The 20,035-nt window shown below is 42.5% G+C and overlaps 1 protein-coding gene across 2 annotated transcripts in view; it reads right to left on the bottom strand.

Annotated features, from left to right (window-relative positions):
- Positions 1 to 818: 818 nt before the first annotated feature.
- Mdn1 (midasin AAA ATPase 1) overlaps positions 819 to 20,035 on the bottom strand; it is a 137,743-nt gene continuing 118,526 nt past the window's right edge. For both annotated transcript variants that reach the window (XM_035439939.1, XM_027403424.2), the window contains exons 88-102: positions 19,736 to 19,883; positions 17,875 to 18,179; positions 17,482 to 17,646; positions 16,501 to 16,602; positions 15,314 to 15,527; positions 13,650 to 13,817; positions 12,166 to 12,329; positions 10,812 to 10,901; positions 9,908 to 10,023; positions 9,166 to 9,340; positions 6,109 to 6,182; positions 5,495 to 5,609; positions 4,576 to 4,639; positions 2,818 to 2,960; positions 819 to 2,052 (exon numbers count right to left, since the gene is read on the bottom strand). In XM_035439939.1, the coding sequence (XP_035295830.1) occupies positions 1,867 to 2,052; positions 2,818 to 2,960; positions 4,576 to 4,639; positions 5,495 to 5,609; positions 6,109 to 6,182; positions 9,166 to 9,340; positions 9,908 to 10,023; positions 10,812 to 10,901; positions 12,166 to 12,329; positions 13,650 to 13,817; positions 15,314 to 15,527; positions 16,501 to 16,602; positions 17,482 to 17,646; positions 17,875 to 18,179; positions 19,736 to 19,883 (2,229 nt within the window). In that variant the 3' untranslated portion in view covers positions 819 to 1,866. The remainder of the gene's footprint in view (positions 2,053 to 2,817; positions 2,961 to 4,575; positions 4,640 to 5,494; positions 5,610 to 6,108; positions 6,183 to 9,165; positions 9,341 to 9,907; positions 10,024 to 10,811; positions 10,902 to 12,165; positions 12,330 to 13,649; positions 13,818 to 15,313; positions 15,528 to 16,500; positions 16,603 to 17,481; positions 17,647 to 17,874; positions 18,180 to 19,735; positions 19,884 to 20,035) is intronic.

Raw genomic sequence — 20,035 nt, forward strand, 5'->3', positions numbered from 1 at the left:
TTTGCTAACTGTGGCGGGCAAAAGAACTGGCCCTTGATTGCTAGAGAGTTGGAGAGCTAGCCCTGTCCCTCACCAGCTGCATCACGTGGGAAATTTGGCCTTGTGCCCAGCCTGGGCAGTACACTGGAGCTGACCCTGTTGGTGATGGTGCAGTCGGGAGAGACTGCATATGCAGTGCATGACAGTGGCACTCACCCTACATAAGTCCCTCTGTTTGTTCAGTTATTGGCCATCCTTTCCCACACTGGCAGAGGCAGCCACTCTCCTGGATCTTCACCAGCAGAAGAACCTTTGCTGAGACTTTCCCTTAGGGAGGGACTGTGCAGAATAAGTAACAACTTGTCACTGGAGCCACAGGAGATTGCTACATTCCTGCAGGAGTTTCCCCTTTAGCAGAGTGAAGCAGAAGTAACATCCTGGGCAGAGCTGAGAAGAAACTTTAACAGATACCTCTACTGGGAAGCCCCCTTAAAGGGCAGCGGCAGTGGTGGAGAAGAGCTCAGAGCTCAATTGTAAAGGAGCAGGATTGCTACATCCTGAGGGGAGACCATCCCCCACAGCATCCCAGCTTCAGGTATAGCCTGATTCCCAACAAGTCAGGATGCCTTTCCCTCCAGAGCTATAACACTTGCAACGATGAGATGATGATGATTCTTCCTCCTCCTCCTCTTCTTCCTCCACTTTTCTTTTAAAGTTTTTGTTTTGTTTTTGTTGGGGGGGTTTCTAGAGCGGAGGGAGGATGGGGGGATGGGTGAGATGGGGATACATAAAGTGAAATCCTAAAGAGTCAATAAAAGTTAAAAAAGAATGATCAAAGATTAACTCAATAAATTTTTTAATAGTTTTCAGAATATAAGCTGCATAGCGTTTTTGAATAAAAAATAATATAACTTTAAGTACATGCTTCAGGACACTTTGTTAAACAATAAGCAATCTGTCTTTGATGACCACCATATAAAGGTAGCACACACTTCACAGTGTAGCCTGCAAACAGACATGGAGACAGATGTACAGCACAATGTTTACAAACAACATTCAAATACAACACAGCACATGATTTCAAGTATTCAAACACTGCTTTCTGGCCAAGTAAAACTGTCCCCACCCCCAAGCAAACAAAACCCAACATTACTGTGCTCTGTGTGAGTGAGGGGGGATGGGGCTATTTAGCTCTTGTGGATACAGCATTCTTTTATTCCTTTCCACAGTGAGACTGGCTCAGGGTAAGCCGAAAGCAGTATGAGGAATAGTTCTTCCTCTTAACAGTGGGGAAAGGTGGCTAAAGAAATAAATTACAGCAAGGGGCTACGGCAGTCAGAATGAAGAAAGGGAGAGTCACCTTTCTACTATTGCATAGTCTCCCAAGCAGCCACTGTGAAGGGCACAAAGCTGCTTTGTTTTTTGCACAGCTCTATGATCATCTTTGCTAGAACTTTGCTGGTTGCTTTATGCGAACATCCCTGCACTGTTTCCTGCTTTCTGAGCAGGATAAGTAGTGCCCAACCAAGTGTAGACCTTAAGGCAGGGTCCAAAATGCCGCTCCCTTTAGTCCTTTCTCCAAAGGAACTCAGAGAATGCAGCCATAAGCTCCTGGAAGCATTTCTTCAAGAAGGTGTTAAAGTCACTGCCACAGGAAAGCAGGTGGCTGGACACCAGCACAGCAGGGAGTTCGAGAGCTTGTGTTAAGCTCTGCTATGATGTAAATACAAACATAGTGCAATAAGTATTTTTTATATAACCGCTTTATACATTAAAAAAAAAAAAATCAGATCAAGACGAAGTCCTATCAGAGCACTGAGTTCACAAACAGTTGTCTAAAGGGAGCACCAGGGGAAGATGACAGCCTCACTACAGACTGTTTCTGCTCTATGAGTCAGATGCTGTCACCAGCTCAAACCACTGCCTCAGAGCGTCACTGAGGGTCTCTGGAAGTGCATTCACATCTCGGAGAATGATGTAAAATGGAAATGGGAACTCTTCCATGTAAGATCGGATTTCTGGCATCTCTCCTGGTCCTTTAAATATTGGTACTTTAATATCCAAGATAGAATCCTGTTAACAAAAGACATTTTGAAAGAAATAGGAAAATTAGACCATATCCTTGACTATGTGGTGACCCACTAGTTGACCAACTTTTTTGTTCCTACATAAGAGAAATTTCCAAAATGTTCATCAAGGCAGCTCTTTTTGAGTTCCCTTTCTAGGGCAAGGAACAATTCAAGGAAGAGGAACAAATAAGAAACTACTTTCCTTGCAACATTGTTTCTAAGGAGAAATCTCCACTCACCCTGACAGGCAGGATCAGTGCACTGTGCAGCTACAGGCTTCTTCAGACCTCTAGTTTGTCAGCTGCTGGATGGTGGCAAAGGCTGGTCCCTATTTAAAGCAGCTCAGGCCCACTTTGACAACTGCCCTACTTTTCATATACAGGGGAGGAAACCATACTCCAGAGTAGGGCTTTAGGAATCTGCGAATCTCTGCTCTCCTACACGTGACCTATATCATATTCTTTCTGTGTTTGGGAAGGATGTTCTTCACTGTGTGAAGCTTTTTTTTTTTTTTTTGGTTTTTTGAGACAGGGTTTCTCTGTGTAGCTTTGGAGCCTGTCCTGGCACTTGCTCTGGAGACCAGGCTGGCCTCGAACTCACAGAAACCCCCCTGCCTCTGCCTCCCGAGTGCTGGGATTAATGTGTGAAGTTTAATGAAGAAAAGTGCACAAAGCACCAGCACCCCAGATGACAGTGCAGCAGTCATACTTCAGAACAAGTTCAAAGGGGCCCTTTACCTGTAGAATCATGGCTTTTGGCGATCACTCACCCGTGAATTGGGATTATCCAACACAACAAAAATGACGAAGATGTTGGCATTCTGGGCAGCCTGGACTGCTGCCAGGACTCTGTCTTTGCCTTCAAGGAAAAGGCCTCGTCCATCAGAAACTATGAGAAGTAGCTGTGCTGTCTCTGTAGAAGCCGTACATTAGAGGAGGGAGGGAAAAAGCAAAACCCATTTAACAATTGAAAACCATCTGTGGGCCCTCTAAAGCCAAACAGATCCCTGGAACTGCCACATTTGCAGACACAGGAGAGGCCTACAGTCAGACCTATTACGCAGGACAGACAAGACACTCAATTGATCAGTATAGAGGTGCTTCAGGGAAAGTCAAATTTAGATCAACTTCAATTGTGAAACAACTGACATCCCCTGTCCCCCACAGGGTTTCTCTGTAACAGACCTGGCTGTCCTGGAACTAGCTCTGTAGACCAGGCTGGCCTCTAACTCAAAGAGATCTGCCTGCCTCTGCCTCCTGAGTGCTGGGATTAAAGGCGTGCGCCACCACTGCTTGTCTAAAGATTTTGTTTGTTTTTATTTTATGTATATGAGTGTTTTGCAGCATGTAAGTGCACCACATCCATGCACAATCTACACAGGCCAGAAGAAGGTATCTATTCTTCTAGAACTGCAGTTAGAGGCAGTTGTGAAGTGCCATGTGCTTGGAATTGAACTTCTTTCTCCATAAGAGTAGTAAGTACTCTTAATCACTGAGCTATCTCTCCAATCCTGTAACTGACTCTAAAGTAAAGCAAGTGTGGGCACAGGAGATTCAGTTGTCAGTTAAGTAGTAAGGCATTTGCTACTTAAACTGACAACCTAAGCTGATTCCTTGGGGCTTACACGATGGAAGAAGAGTTGGCTCCCACAGGCTGTCCTGTCAACTATGTGCTTAAGTTTATGGACTCCAACGACCACAGAGATGAGCAGGTCACCTGAAGTGATCAAATCAGGGACCTAGAATTATGCCTTCCAAATGTCATTCGTATATATATATATATATGTATGTATGTATATATCACTTCCTGAATTTTGCCAATTCCATGTTTCTAATTTCCTTCCCTTTCCCTGTTCTCTATTCCTGAACCAGGGCTAAATAACTGGGGTATTTCAAGCCTGAAAGCAACCAGGATTACGTTAACTCAATTCCATCACCTTACTCCATTCCCTTATAACTCTGAACTTTATCACATAAATATGCACTAATTTGTATCTAACACTTTTATCACTTATAAGCATTGAAAATGAGTTCAGCATAAATTTCAGGATAAATAATTTCACTGATTTCACTGATTTCATCTTTTTATGTTTTTCCTATAGAGAATACATTTTTAAAAAGGTGATGGGGGATTAGATGGACTTAGGAGATGGCTCAGCTTGTAAAATGTTTCTATGCAACCATGACTTAGGATTTCCAGTGCCTGCATAAAAGTCAGGTGTGACAATGCATGCCTGCAATCCCAGTGTTGGAGACAGGGAGATGGGAAGAAACCCGGGATTTAATGGCCAGTCTAGCTGTGAACTCCAGGTTCAGCAAAGGATCCTTTCTTAAAAAATAAACAGGAACAAAGCAGAGTGATCAAGGAAGACTCCCAATATCACCCTTGGGCTTGCACACACACATGCATCTACATATATTCATGAACACATATACACTCACTCATGAATTAGAAACAAAACAGATGGTGATGGGTAGAGAAAGATGAGAGAAGCAATTTGTTAGCCAAGGGGAGGAGTGTGGCTCACCAGGAATGATGTTCTGTGACAGCTTCTGGGCAGCTGCAAACATCTTGGCTGCAGATTCTAGAAACTAAACAGAACCAGCACAGATTAATACTAACCCCCCTCCTAACTAGAGAGATTCTATGGCTTCTGATATATGGCCTGTCTTCATACTATGCACAGTTTACCAACAAGCACTGGCATGCTGAAGTACAGACCAGACTGTCACTGCCCAGTCACTCTATTAGTGTCCTACAAGACACCCCAAAGGAAGAAAGATGACAATAATATGAATAGCCATGAACAAAACACTTTCCTTCTTTCAAGAAAATAAACCTGTTGAGCAAAATAGAAGATAGCCTGAAAGCAAGAACTAAGAACAGAGGAAGGCTGTTGTTTCACCTTCCTCAGGAAATCCCTAGCTTTACTTGCCATCATTTTGTCTCTAGGCTTAATGGGAGAGAGCCTAAGTCCAACCCAGCAGACCAATAGGATACTGAACAATAATCTTATGTTTTCAATATTTTAAGCTGCTCAACTGTGATAACATTAATGATCTTTGAGGACTGACAAAAAGGGATCACACGTTGGCTACAGGATGCTAAGGAAACTGTTCTGGTAGCATATAGGTTGAGGTTAGTACTGTGTATGTCAGGCTACCTGTCCTAATTCCAAAAAGCAAACAGGGGATTCTAGAAATTAATGTCTCTTAACATCAGCTTTAGAATTTTACTTTAAATGTATGAGTGGTCTGTCTGCATGTACACCTTTATGCCAGAAGAGGGCATGAGATCCCACTTAGATGGTTGTGAGGCACTATGTATTTGCTGGGAATTGAACCAAGGACCTGTGGAAGAGCAGCCAGTGCTCTTAACTGCTGAGCCATGACTCCAACCCCCAGTTTTACAATTTGTGCAAACGAATCTTGACTTCATCAGAGTACCTGAGCAATCTTAGTCTTCCTTTGTTGGAATTTGCAGAGCCGTAGAATTTGAGACCCAGAAGAATCACCAAACTGCTCATGGAACGGATGCAACAGCTTTACTGACTCTCCAAAACTGGAATGAAAACCACATACAACGTGATGTTTTCTAGTCATGTGATCAAAACAACGAAGGTTGGGAACAGGATTTCCCCACTGGGATTAAAAGACGACATTAGAGCTGGGCGGTTTTGGCACACATCTTTAATCCCAGCACCCGGGAGGCAGAGGCAGGCAGATATCCCGAGATTGAAGCCAGCCTGGACAACAAAGTGAGCTTAAGGACAGCCAGGGCTACACAGAAAAACTCTCAAAACAAAACAAAAAGTCCAGTCCAAAGGTAACACTAGGGGATGAAGAGCTGGCTCAGTGGTTAAACTAAGAGGCTAAAGAGCACCTCTTCCAGAGGACCCAGGTTTGGTTCCTACCACACACACCCATGTGGTGGCTCACAACTGTCTGTAATTCCAGTTCAGGGGATGGGTATTGCATGCATGTGGTGCACAGATATACACAAAGGAAAGCATGCATACACATAAAATAAAATTTTAAAAAGCTTTAAAATGCAACATTACCTGCACACTGCAATCTGACCCACTTCCAGGAGGGTTAGAGCATTTCCAATCACAGCCAAAGACTCAAATGCAAGCTATGAAGAAGAAAGGAGAGTTTAAGGCATCAAAACCCTCTAAACCAAATGTGGTACATTTACACAACGGAGTACTACTCAGCAGAAAAAACAATGGAATCTTGAAATTTGCAGGAAAATGGATGGAACTAAAAGAAACCATTCTGAGCGAGGTAACCCAGTCACAAAAAGACAAACATGGTACTCACTCATATGTGGGTTTTAGACATAAAGGATTACCAGCCTACAATCCACACTGCCAGAGAAGCTAGTAAACAAGGAGGACCCTAAGAGAGACATACATGGTCCCCTGGAGAAGGGGAAAGGGTCAAGATCCCCTGAGCAAATTGAGCACGGGAAGAGGGGGGAGGAAGCTACGAGAATGAGAAGGGACGAAGAGGAGGGATGCAGAGGTCATGAGGGAGCAGAAAGGTTGAGTCAGGGGAAGAAAGGAAGAAAGGATATGTAATAGGTAGGGTTTTAGTTGGGGGGTGGTGGTAGGGGAGGACAGGAGAGAGAAGGGAACTGGGATTGTCATGTAAATCAATCTTGTTTCTAATTCAAATAAAAAAATGATTAAAAAAAACCTTCTCTAAACCAGTTTGCTTCAAGATTTCATAGAAACATTATGATTTGTATGGCAAAGAGAACAATGGTACTAAAATCAACTGATACAACCAATGCAGGCTGGAGTGCCCCTCAGACCCTTCTCTGTGATGTAGATGCTTCAACTTAAATGCATTACACCGATAGGAATGGTTCGTTCTGGATACTACTGAGAAATGTTTTGTAAGTGCAAATTTTCTTTCCATGACAGAGCCTACATACCCCGCCCCCCACCTCCAACAGGGTTTCTCTGTGCAGCTTTGGAACCTGTCCTGGAACTCACTCTGTAGACCAGGCTGGCCTCCAACTCACAGAGATCCACCTGCCTCTGCCTCCTGAGTGCTGGGATTTAAGGTGTGCACCACTACTGTGGGGCTCATAAAATCTTTTATATGAAACTAAAATTTCAATTCATTCTCATGCAGTAGTCAGACTACAGAAATGAGTTAGAAAACGTTATTACCAAGATTTTTAAGGCTTTCTGAGTCCTGCCTCCGCCCTGCAGATGGTCTTTTTTCCCTGTGTCAGACATGTGCATGTTTCCTCACCCACTCTGCCCCCAGTAAGCACCTTCCCTCAACTGCAGATTTTGTCCGTGATGCTTGAGATTTCTCTGCTGCCATCTGCTGCCCTTGAGCTTTTTCCTGCCTTTTAATTCTTTAACAGGCAAAGAACATGAACCAAATCAAGACCCCTAGAATGCAACACTTACACCTTAAGAGTGCTGGGGAAGAATGGGTTTCGAAAATGGAAAAGTGAAAAAAAATTATGCTTAGTGTTTTTCTTTTGTGCTTCACTGCTCCAAGACCCTATGCAGTTTAAAGATAGGCCCAAAGAAACTGTAAGTATCAAGTCATCAAGATAACCTGAAATCCCCTAACACAAATTAATTCATATTTTGGAAATAATATTCCTGTCTACATAAAGAAAGCAAAAATCTATCTCACCATGAAATGAAGTGTAAGAAGTAAATTTTTATTCATTTAAAAATGGTTACTAGAGCTGGGTGGTGGTGGCACACACCTCTAATCCTAGCACTCAGGAGACAGAGGCAGCTGGTGGATCTCTGAGTTCAAGGCCAGTCTGGACTACAGAGCGAGTTCCAGGACAGCCAGAGCTACACCCAGAAACCCTGTCTCCACACATAAGTGTTTGGAGAAAATGTTTTAAGGTTGCCAATTTGTGGGTTCTAAATCTCAGGTTAGTGAGTAAGTTACAAATTGAAAATTATAAAGCAGGGAGCTTAAGGCATTTCTGTGACCTCCACCTCATTCCCCTTTGTACTCCCATGCAGCCAAGTTGTGAGGTAACAGGGTTGAATCCAGAGTCCAGTCTACATGCCTGGTGTGGGGAGCACACAATGGCCACATTGCAACACTAATGCCTCGCATCCAAGATTTTGGGATGTAGAATGGCTAAGGATGGCTAAACCACTGCCTTCTTTGAATACTGCCCAATTTTAACATTTAACAACTGTTGCCTTCATTTGCAGCAAAAACAAAGATTTAAAATTCAAAACACTCAAAAGGTTTTACACACTGACAGAACTTATGAGAAACTGGACAAGCAGCTAGTTAGCCTTTGTAAATGAAATGATTGTCCTATGTTTTTTCATTCCTCTGATGAAGCATGTCTTTAAATAAAGGATGAGGGATGACTGAAATGAACACAAAGTTAAAAAGTTTTAAAAATAAACCCTCCTTCATTTATTTTTCAATTTCTGGGCCAAATTGATTTAAAAAATTCTTTTGTCTTCTATATCCCCAAACCAACCCAACACAGAACCTAGATATAAAGAACATGCAGAACTGTGAGAAAATGAAAAAACAAAAGTAAAAAGTCTTATTACCACCCACATAAATGACAGCACAGTTTTAGAACAAATTAGTAAGAAAATGCATTAAACTATTTTAAATACTCATTATTTAATTTAATCTTCATCATCGAGGCAGCACTGTTATAATTCTTACCACCCCCCAAAATGAAGCTAAAAATAAGCTGCCTCAAGTTATGGAGAGGTGGGATGTGAACCACACTCAAAGGGTACTTTCTAAGTTTTTCCAGGAGAGCATTCATATTTTAGGTCAGTTATTGGCTTATACCAAATAATAACTGTAAAATAAATAGCATTCCCTAGAAATCAAATAGACACTGTTTTCAGAAACCCTATGATATGCAATCTTAAAAGAGTTTAATACATGTCTGTATTTTATAGAAAATTAACACAGCCAGATTTGTTCAGTGTAAAAACAGTAAGGGATAACATATCTGCACCATCATGGATCTGCCCTTTAGGCCCTAAAAGAACACACCTTCCTAGGCGGAGTCACCACATTCTTTCTGCCCAGCCATACTGATACAACCTGGACCATGGCTTGGTTTTCACTGTCCTCCTCACCTGTTTGGTGTGGTTGTCTACCATGCTGGAAGAGTCGTCAATAGCCAAACAAATCTGATATTGCCGTTTACTGGGCTTGGTCCTTCGAAGCCAAATCCTGTCTTTTCGGAACTGACTGGCAATGTATGGAATGATCTTCCTCATGTTCAGTCGCTTGCCTGTGCGGTAGTCTCCCCTGTTACAGGAACCCAATAGAAACACAGATGAACACAGGCTCATGCCTCAGAATTTCAAGTCAAAGTCACATTAATAATTAAATATACAGTATCAAGTATCTAGTCTTCAGGCAAAAAGAGGTGCTACCATTCACTGAGTCCCCTAACCACCAGCTAGAGCCCTGTTTTCAGAGCTGGCTGTAATAACTCAGTTTTTCCAGAGAAGCTAAGAAATATTTTACAAAATTAGAAAATACATTTTTCTGCATTAAATACAAAGCTGTATATGCTTCTCTTTTCTGCTCTAGACCATGACTTGCTGAATAACATAAACATAGTAAACAGCACCACGTCCAAGCCTTTTTCCACACAGCAGTAATGTAAACTGCTTTTATGCATATAGTCTTCACCACAGAAATGCATACACATATGGTTACTACTACAGCTAACAGGACAGTAGCACTACAGAACACCATATTGGTTGCCTAGATAGCAGAAGTGGCAACCCAGAAGCCAACACTTATAAATGTTCAGTGCTGAGCGCAACTGACACTGACCTCTAGGGGCCTCAAGAGGGAAACACTTACCTCAGCTTGGCTGCCTGTGTAGGTTCTAACAGCAGACGAAGCTGCTCACACAGCTGTTGTGAAAGAGATGCAGTTAAGATCAGGTAACTCTGCCACATCTCAGCTGCAGCCTTCTCCTAGGACAGCAAAACAGAAATTATTGTTAGACTGTTGAAGGAGAAAGAACTTGTATGAACCTTTTCAGCAAAAGCACTTAAAAGCTCTTCTTAGCAAGCAGCAGTTCAACTAAATCAATAAAAATGCCTCCTTGCCCCCAAACCTATAACTTACACAGTATCAAGAAAAGGAGTGAAATATGCCAATTAACAATGGGAATTCACAAACCAATCAACAATTTGCTCCTGTCACCTAAAGAATAGGACCTGTACACTTTGCATAGTGGCATATGTAGATGAGGGACGCCGGGTGAGGCTGACATAGCCACTCTGGGCTCTCATCAGTTCTAATAGCACGGATCCCTGGACATAAAGGCAGACACTCAATATACACGGGGTAGGAAGAATGATGCTAAACACAATACAGGTTTGCACATACTCCTCTATATTTAGAGGTTAAACCATGAAAATGAAATATACTCCACAGCCAGCAAAGATCTGGAAGACTGCAAGCCAACAGAGCATGAACTTTTGCTTAGTTTCCATTACAAAGCCCCAGCAATACAAGTTAAAGGAACCAAATACATATGCTTGTTGTAATGAGAGTATAGATCTAGAGGCAAAACAGGCAGCATCAGCAGATACCCAGGCTTAAAAAAGATTCTGACTATACAACTCTATTGGCCTCTCCCTTTTACAAATGTAACTGGAGTCAAGAACCTACTGACTTGTATCTTTAAAAGAAATAGGCAAAATAGGCAATACTATGTTGTGGAAAGAAAAACAAAACACCAACAGCTCTGACTTACCTCTTCTGCGTTCCCATAGTTGTGAGCCTGCCAGGTCTCCAGCTGTCGCTCCATCTCCTGTCTCAGCTCATTGACATCTTTTAAAAGGGGCTAAGAAGGAAAAGCTACAGTTAAGTGTTGGCCCAGGTTGCAATCAACGTCTGTCTTCCTATGGTGTGACCTTGTTGCAGCTATGTCTGAACTCACAACCTAAGCAAATTTAAGGGTGTCATCAAATGATTCCACTTCCTGTTTGCAAGACCCCATGGATGAGGGGAACTCTCATCTTTTATAAATACAGCCTAGTCAAATAAAAATAAACCAAGGCCTCCTTTTTTTTTCAATGTGTATACAGATGCATGTGTACATGCAGAGAGCAGAGGACATCAGACAACCTCAGGAGTTTCTCTTTCTTTCTGAAAAAAATTATCTCCACGAAGTCAAATTACTATGGGACAAGGACCAGTTACAAGGCTCCTCATGTGGCTGGAGAGATGGCTAAGTTAGTAAGTGCATATCTTGTAAGCATGACCTGAATTCTAGCCTCAGAACCCATGTTAAAAAAAAAAAAAAAAAGGCCAAGCATGCCAATACAATATACTTTTAATCAACACTAGGAGGTAGAGATAGATGGATCCCTGGAGCTGGTTGCATAGCCTACCTGGAAACATTCCAGGTCAGTCAGAGACACCAGTTTCAAAAAGGGAGGGAGGGAAGGAGGGAACGAGCGAGGGAGGAAGGAAGGAGGAAGGAAAGGAGAACATGGATAGCACACTTCCAAAGAATGACACCTGAGGTTGTCCTCTGGGTTCCACATGTACTCAAATACAAACAGACCCCACTGACTACCCGTGTACCTTCCCCCAGAAAGTTTCTTCCTAAACAAAAACATTAAGTAAAAAACTATTGCTATATAACTGTCATAAACTGTCAATTGTCCTCATGGCTCCTAACACTATCATCCTAACAGCCAATGCCAAGAACCAGTGACACCACAATGGATAAGTCTGGGCACGACTTTTGTAGTTAACAAAGGATGTACCATTAGCTAAAAGATTATGCTATACCAGGCTGGAGAGATGGCTAAGGTTAAGGGCACTAGCTGCTTGCTCCTCCAGAGGTCCTGAGTTCAATTCCCAGCAGCTACATGGTGGTCCACAACCACCTATAATGAGATATGGTGACTTCTAGTGTGCAAGCATACATGCAGACACAGCACTGTATATGCAATAAATAAATCTTAGAACAAAAGTTGTATTACAAGTCCTCCTAAAATTTTGGTAATAGTTGATATTCCAAACAATGAGCTATTCCACAAAGTTCTAAAGTAAAAGTTCTAAAGTTAACATTAAAAATACAGGTGTGAGTCCAATACTTGGAAAACTGTATCCACAAGGAATTGACGAAGTGTATGAATGGTTGAGTCTCGGCTTCTTTCTGGTTTCTCATTCTCTGTCTCCTGGTGAGATGTGGTTTTTCTTGGGTCTTGGTCTTCTTTTGCTTTAACTGTTTGAGTATCCATATCCATCTCATCAGAGCCTATTTTCATAGAAAGACATAGTTTAATTTATCACATTATTTGAAAAAAGACTGACCTGATCCTTCACTACTGCCTGTACTAACACTGAATCAAACTTCAACTCACTCAACAATTCCCACATGTGTCTCTCTGCTCCACGTTGACTCCTAACATCCTTTGGTCCTTGCTGTTACTGCCAATTCTTACTAATTCCCCTCCTGGAAGGGGAAATAGGAATGACCAAATTACCTCAAGCATTACAAGGATGTGACTTTTTTTTTTTTTTTTTTTTTATCCCGAGACAGGGTTTCTCTGTGTAGCTTTGGAGCCTATCCTGGAACTCCCTCTTTAGACCAGGCTGGTCTTGAACTCACAGAGATCAGAAAATCTGTCTGCGTCTGCTGTAGTTAAAGGTGTGCACCTCCATTGCCTGGCAAGGATGTGACTCTTTTGTGAATCCAGCATGTATGATGCCCTGGGTTTACTGCCCAGCACCACCAATTCAGATAACAATAAAATAAAAACATTGTTCTACAATGCAGTTGGGTTTGAATTCAGGCAAGTCTAATCAGACTTCTGCAGCCGTTTTTAAAAGGTAATTGACTTTTATTGTGTGTGTCACACTGGTAGAGGTCAGAGGACAACTTTGTGGAGCTAGTTCTCTCTAGCCACCTTTATGAGGAGTTGGAGAGAAAGGGGTTCCCAAGGATCAAACCCAGGTCCAGTAAGCACCTTTAGCCCTGAGCTGCATTATCTCTTTGGGCCCAACTTTGCTTTTCCTATTGCTGTGGAACAGTTAATGACAGGAACGAGGCAGAAGAAAAACCCTTAAATTTGCCACACTTGTTGGGGCTTTCATTTATTATACTGGTGGCAATTATTTATTTTTTACAGAGCACACATATCGAACACATTAACTGTTTGTGGGTGGTGCATGCCTGGATTCTCAGCACTGGGAATGCCCAGGAAGACTGTGAGTGCTAGGGAATGAAATCTTATCTCAAAGTCCAATAAAAGCTGTCTTGTAACAGAATTTGGTTACCTTTCCACGTACATTTCCTCATTTTATTTCTTTTAATATTTTCCTTTCCTCTATGCTTATACCTTATTGTAATTAGAAAACAATCTCTGTAATGATCAAGAACATGTTATACAAACACACTATTTTGTTTTTCCATACACAAGAATTTGTCAAACATTTCACCTTGATGACTGATATTCTGCAAGACCATCTTTTGTGCCTCAAACAGATTATGATAAGCAAACTATTCACCAACGCCAGAGGTTAGGACAGAAAGAGCAAAGACGAGAGTTGACTACAGTCATTGCTAAGGACTCACCAGAGGACGAGGCAGTGTCTGACTTGACTGCCTCCGGCTTCAGTTGCTCTGTGTCTTCTGCTCTGAGCAGCTCCTCCTCTGTATCCATGAGGACATCTCCCGCTTCCTCCTCCTCCTGATCCTGCTCAGACTCCTTTGCAGTCTGCTGCTGTTCATTACTGGCCACATCTGCCAATGGTGCACGGAGGGAGAAAAATTAATTGTTCTGCAGAGCAAAATGATGCTGAATGGATTACCATCTCTGTCATTTCTGTCTTTCAAGATTCTACTAATGCTGGTTCTGCCATGTACCAACCATGGGGCCAGACACTTGTTTGGGGCCTAAACAGCTCCCACAGTCCTACTGACATAACTGTCTATTGTCTACCTCCAAGAGAAGTTATAAAGATAGCAAGTATACACAAACACAACCAGAGAAACAGGCATTTATCTGGGTTTTTACTGTTATAAACAGAAAAGATAGTGTGGAGTGTAGGCACGTGACTTGGAGCAACTACTAGGAACCATGCTTGGGATAACTTGTGAGTAGACAAACTAGAAATGAAATGAGCCACAAAAAGAATCTCAGCATTTTAATCTTGGACAAGTTCAACTTGAAGACCTCATAGCTCTCAGAGACTTGAGAAATTCTATAACCATGAATTCAATGTCTCTGGCATAAAGCAAAAGCCAAGTATACACTTGCGAGTCTCTCTGTCTCTGTCTCTCGCTGTCTCTCTCTCTCTCTCTCTCTCTCTCTCTCTCTCTCTCTCTCTCTGTGTGTGTGTGTGTGTGTGTGTGTGTGTGTGTGTGTGTGTCTTTCTCTCCCATAACAAAGGACTTCACATAATACAGACAGGCCACAAGCCTGCTATGTAGCCAAGGATGACCTTGAACTTCTATTGCTCTGGGGTGCTGGGGACGGAGGCACCCCACTTAGCTTTATGCAGTGCTGGGAATCAAATCCAGGGCTTTGTGCATGTTAGGTGAGCACTCTTATCAACTGAATGAACAATCAGACCTCAGCATCATTCACTATCCACTGCCCATCGTATTCAAAGCATTCTGTGTTTATAACATTGGAGATCCAATCCAGTGTTACACAGGGATCCATAGTGGGGTCTTCCTTACTAGAGGCTAAGGCACACTGCCTAACGTGAGGAAGGAACAAGCCCAGGAAGGATCTGAACCAACTATATGTACAGTGATCAACCTTCTCTTTTGCTGTTCCAAATACAGTAAGAGAAACAAAGCATCATCATTGTTTCTGTTCTGTGCTCAGACGTACACATCACCCATACCAGTTCACTTTGGGAAAAGAGGAATGAAAGACAAGGGAACTGGGATGCCTGGCCACCAACTTTCACCTTCCAGTTTCTATTATAACTGTTCACTGTTCAAGGACATTCAAGAATGTTCAATACCAAGAAATGAAAGATCAGCTCCAGGTTTATAGCATATGGCCAGCTGTCGGTGAGAACAGAAGGCTTACCCGAAGAAACCTGACTATTGACACTTGGCTACAGTTATCTTAGTACCAGAAAAAAGTTGTATTTCTGTTTTACACAAAACCTGTATTGAGAGAAAATAGTTTAAAAAGCTACTTTGCCCAGTACACAGAGTCATACTACATAATGTCAGAGAATGCTTTGTGAGCAAAAGGAGTAGGAGTCCCGGCACCATACCATAGGTTTGGGCGTCGTATGCATCACTGCCTTGCTTAATATGTTCAAACGTGTCGGAGTCTTCCACCTGAGCCTGGGACTGGGGCTGGGGCTGGGCTGGCTCCTGCTCAGGGGTTCTGTCTGTATCCATAGTCCTCAGCCTCTTATGCACATGCTCATTGTGGTCACCCATGGAGCGTTCATTGTCAGCCTGCCCAGGTTTCCTCTTAAAACTCTGCAGGAATGAATGAAAACATCAGAGCCTTGTCTGCAATGGCAAAACCTCAAAAAAAGCCAATGCTCATCCATAGGGAGTGGGTCAGTTAGGGATAGCCACAACAATGGAATTCAATACAGTTTGTTAAAAATTTGTTTTTTTGGTTCCCCCACCACCCTGGAGCTCAGACTGGCCTTGGATTTTCTATGTAGCTAAGACAACCTTTAAACTCCAGATCTTCTTGCTTTTGCCTTCTAAATGCATAGGCATACATATACAAGGTATATGCCACCATGACTGGATCTATGATATAACTAATACATTTGAGAAAGCAAAGAAGCAAAGAAACATACAAATGTATATGTGAAGCTGGTGGCACTGACTTGCTCTGTGAAAGGTCCCTTTGGTGGTCTGGGGACAGAGCAGCATGTAGCTTTTAGGGGACTGTTTGGTTTGCTTTTTGACTATATTAATTTCATGGGCATGAATACCCTATTTTAAAAACTGTTAAGTTTGGAAAGGAATGAGCAATGTAAAGAATAAGACTGGTTAGTTGGTGCTGGACAGCAGAGCACCCTTTTTGAGCTCTAGAGCAGCAACAGGGGCCCTTGGGCAAACCTGATCTGGGTCTTCTCTCCAAGACCACCAATTATCAGGTCTGATAAGCCAGTCCAGGCTAGAAATATGGCCATCTGTTGCTGCTGGTTTTTCAATAGTTACATGCGTCTGCCTCAGTATGTGTGTATATATGAGTATGCAGAGCTCATGGAAGTCAGAAGAGGCAATAACTCCCTGGAACTGGAGTTACAGACGACTGTGAACTGCCATGTCATCTAGGGGCCAGGACAGAACCTGGGTCCTCGGCAAGTGCACTAACCACTCAACTGCTGAGACAATTCTCTAGCCCTGTCATTTGCTGTTTAAACCACTTCATTTAGATCATCTTTTCCTACCTGCCTTCATCTAAATTTAACCAAAGAATGATATAAACCTGTGTATTTTTTCTGGTGTGTCGCTGGGAGGCCAAACGTGCAATCAAGTTGGATTCGTGTCCTTCTGCCTGGTTTGCATCCGAAGCTCCACTCCCATGTTCCTAAGCAATCCAAACAGAAAAGGAGGAGGGGGAAGAAGCTATTAAAGCAATGGTTGCTGTGTTGCATTGGGTCCAGCTTCTCCCACTGATCCACTAATCTCAGTGGGCTAACTCTGTGTGCCAGCCTGATGCAGAATTCCACTCCCAACAAAAGCCCTGCTGTGGACAGCAGCACAAAATGGAAACAATCCCAGGGCCCTGGCTTCGCTGTTTGTTTCTTGTCTATGCGAGTATAGGTCTCATTCTGAAGGCCAGACAGACCAGGCTCAATCATCAACCAGCTATGCACCCATGGGTCATCACTGAATTTTATTGAGACTTACTTTCCTCAAATTTAAAATGGAGAAAACAGAAGGGTATGATCTATTTCTGTGAGCTATTAGGAAAACTTGTTGAGAAGTGAAAATGATTAGCACCTAATGAGTACTCAATAAATAGTGGTGGAATAATGGAAGAAATACAGACACTGCTGGTGAGGGACTGGGCTCAGAGCACCGAAGGAGCAAGTTAGTGATATTCCTCCTTCCCACAGCACACCAGTGACCTGAAGTGCTGACATCAGAACACATTACCACTAGGCCAAGTCTTGTTACATCAGAACATTTAGAAACCACTGAACAACAGGGGAAACTCAAATATCATTTGAGGTATAGGGTTCTGCCTGGAGCCCAAACCTGACCCTTCTCTCCTAGTGACTCTTTTAGTAAGCACACCACTCAAACACAGTCTGCAGCACAGTGTGTCCTGAGAAGCACACCAGGAGGAAAGAATGGAAGATGATCCTTTCGACATCAACAATAACAAAAATCACACAGAAACCAACTTGCTCAAGAGAACATGATTTCGGGCAGATGGGTAGGCATTGGGGTGAGGCCTCACCTCTTTCCCCTGTTCCTTCTCGGGTGCAGCCCCAGCTAACTCCACAGCCTGTGCACTCTGCACATTGTCCACCCCAGTCTGCCCGGAGGAGGTATGCTCCTTTCTCTCTGCGGCCTCCGGCACTTCCTCTTCAGCATCAGACTTCTCCCCGTCCTCTTCCTCCTTCTGCACAGGAAAACAAACATGCTCTGGGGGATGAATACAAGGGCACCTGCAGGTAGCCAACTCCTTGTTAAAGCCAGGGAGGCGCTGTATGGAGGAGACTGGTTAAGAGAGGGTTTTCAAAAAACAAAAACTGCAGTAATGAAAAAATATCTCACAAAAGATTCTGCTGGAAATGAGGTATTTTTCCTATTATTTTTAATACAAGAAAAGCGCCACATCCCACAATACCTGGGGCTGGAGACCTTGGTCAGCAGTGCTGGCATCTGGGCCTCCATCAGTGGCAGCCCTGTCCTCTTCCTTCTCTTCCTCCTCCACCTCCTTTTCTTCTTCCTCAGAGTGCTCTTCTGCACGGTTGGCTGTCTCTTTGTCTTGGTCATCAGCTCCTGTGTCCATATTCTCCTCACCTTCCCCAGGGCCTTCCGCAGGTTCATGTTGACTGTCACCTTCATTCTGATCAGCCTTGGGCTCATCAGTTTCATGGTCTGTTTCTTTCATATCTTCTGTTTTTTCTTTGATCTCCAAAGGGTTCTCTTCTGATAGAAACAACAATTTTTAAAACTTATGATTTCTTAACCTGGGAGGTGGTTACACAAATGTTTTATTCAGGCTAAGAGAGCTGGCTCAGTGGTAGTTAAGAGAGAAGTCTGTCCACATTTCTAGATGTCCTGGGTTCAATTCCCAGCACCCACATGATGACTCACAACTGTCTATAACTGTAGTCCTATGGGATGCAATTCCATCTTCTGGTGTGCAAAAGATATACAAGTGGATAAAATACACATATAATCATATTTCAGTCTTATTTTTTAAGCCAAGCGTTAGCAAGCTATAGTCCTCAGACCAAATACATTTTTCTACATTTCTGTCAGTGAAGTTTTCTGCAAACACAGCCAAATACACTCTATTTATGTGTTTACCCCATCTATCTTTCACTGTCTAAGTATGTGTTTATCCCATGTATTGTTCACTGTGTACAAAGTTGTTACTCTGTAACAAGAGCTAAGTATATGTAATAGAGAACTTACAGGCAACAAAACTTAAAATATTATTTGAGGAGGGACTGGAGAGATGGCTCAGCGGTAAAGAGCATCGGCTGCTCTTCCAGAGAAACCAGGCAAATTTCCAGTACCTACACAGCAGCTCACAGCCTCCTCTAACTATACCAGGCATGCTGTGGGGCAGGGACATATGCAGGTAAATACACGTGGGTACTGAGGTTTAACTTAGGTTCTCACGCTTGCAGAGCAAGCATTTCACTGACTGAGCTATCTCCCCGAAGACCCAAATTTTACTTATTACAAGTGTTTCCCTTTACTTTAGATACTTCAGAAAGCTACTAGCCAGTAACTATCTAACATAATTGTTGTTTGGTTCATATATACAAGCCTAAATAAAATGGATATTCTAAGGATAGCGGACTATTCTCTCAGTAGTTTTAATAATTTTATGTGTGCTTGGTTGTTGGCACTAAAATTAAAGTCAGACTCCAAAATTAAGATTTTATTTAATATAAATGGTCTTAATCATTTTTGTCTCAACATACATCTAAAAATAATACATAATTAAACTAAGCTATCCTGAGCATGTAGCTCAGTTAAATCAGTGAAGCTACCTACCGTCTTTCTGTAAGGTTAATCAGCATGAGTGAGTTTCCACCTATTACTCTTAGAGGAATCACTAAGGATAAATTGGGTAGTAGAGATTCTATGCTACTGCCACAGTATGTGAGAGTTTCTTAGGATTATTTGCTCTTACTTTCCACTATCATGACGCCATATTTTAAGATAGAGATATAGAAGTCAATAGCTAAAACCATAATTTCTCCAGAAGAGTTGTGTAAGAGCCCTGACAGACCCACTGCACCAGTGATGGCTTTAGAGAAAGAGGAGTTTGCGAAAAGGCAACACCAGCCAATGGCAATTCAAAACACAGGACGGGAAGTGATAACACACAAGAGAGGGAAGTGTGTTACTCAAACTGGAATGGAGCTAGCACAACAGTACTTCTGACCTTCACAGCGCTGGCCGCAAAGAAATCAGTATTGCCCATTGCAGAGGACTTGTAGCGATGGGCACCTTGAAAGACGTACCTTCTGCTTCCTCATTGTCTGTATCCTCACCACCATTTTTGTCCTCACTGTCAAGGTTCAAGTCATCTGGAAGGTCCAAGGCTTCAGGCTCCGGCAGCTTTTCCTGATTGCCATGATAAGGGTCTACCTCATTCTCATCATATTCCCTCTTTGGGACAACAAAGAAAACAGGGAGAGCAAAAATTTTCACAAAAACAAAGACCATGATTTCTTTCTTAATATTACTAGCACACTTTAGTCATTTAATAGCATTTTCAGTCTTTTATATTAGAACTTCAAATTTCATTTTCTATAGAGACT

The sequence above is a fragment of the Cricetulus griseus genome, chromosome 2, assembly GCF_003668045.3.
Source record: "Cricetulus griseus strain 17A/GY chromosome 2, alternate assembly CriGri-PICRH-1.0, whole genome shotgun sequence".
Classification (NCBI taxonomy): domain Eukaryota; kingdom Metazoa; phylum Chordata; class Mammalia; order Rodentia; family Cricetidae; genus Cricetulus; species Cricetulus griseus.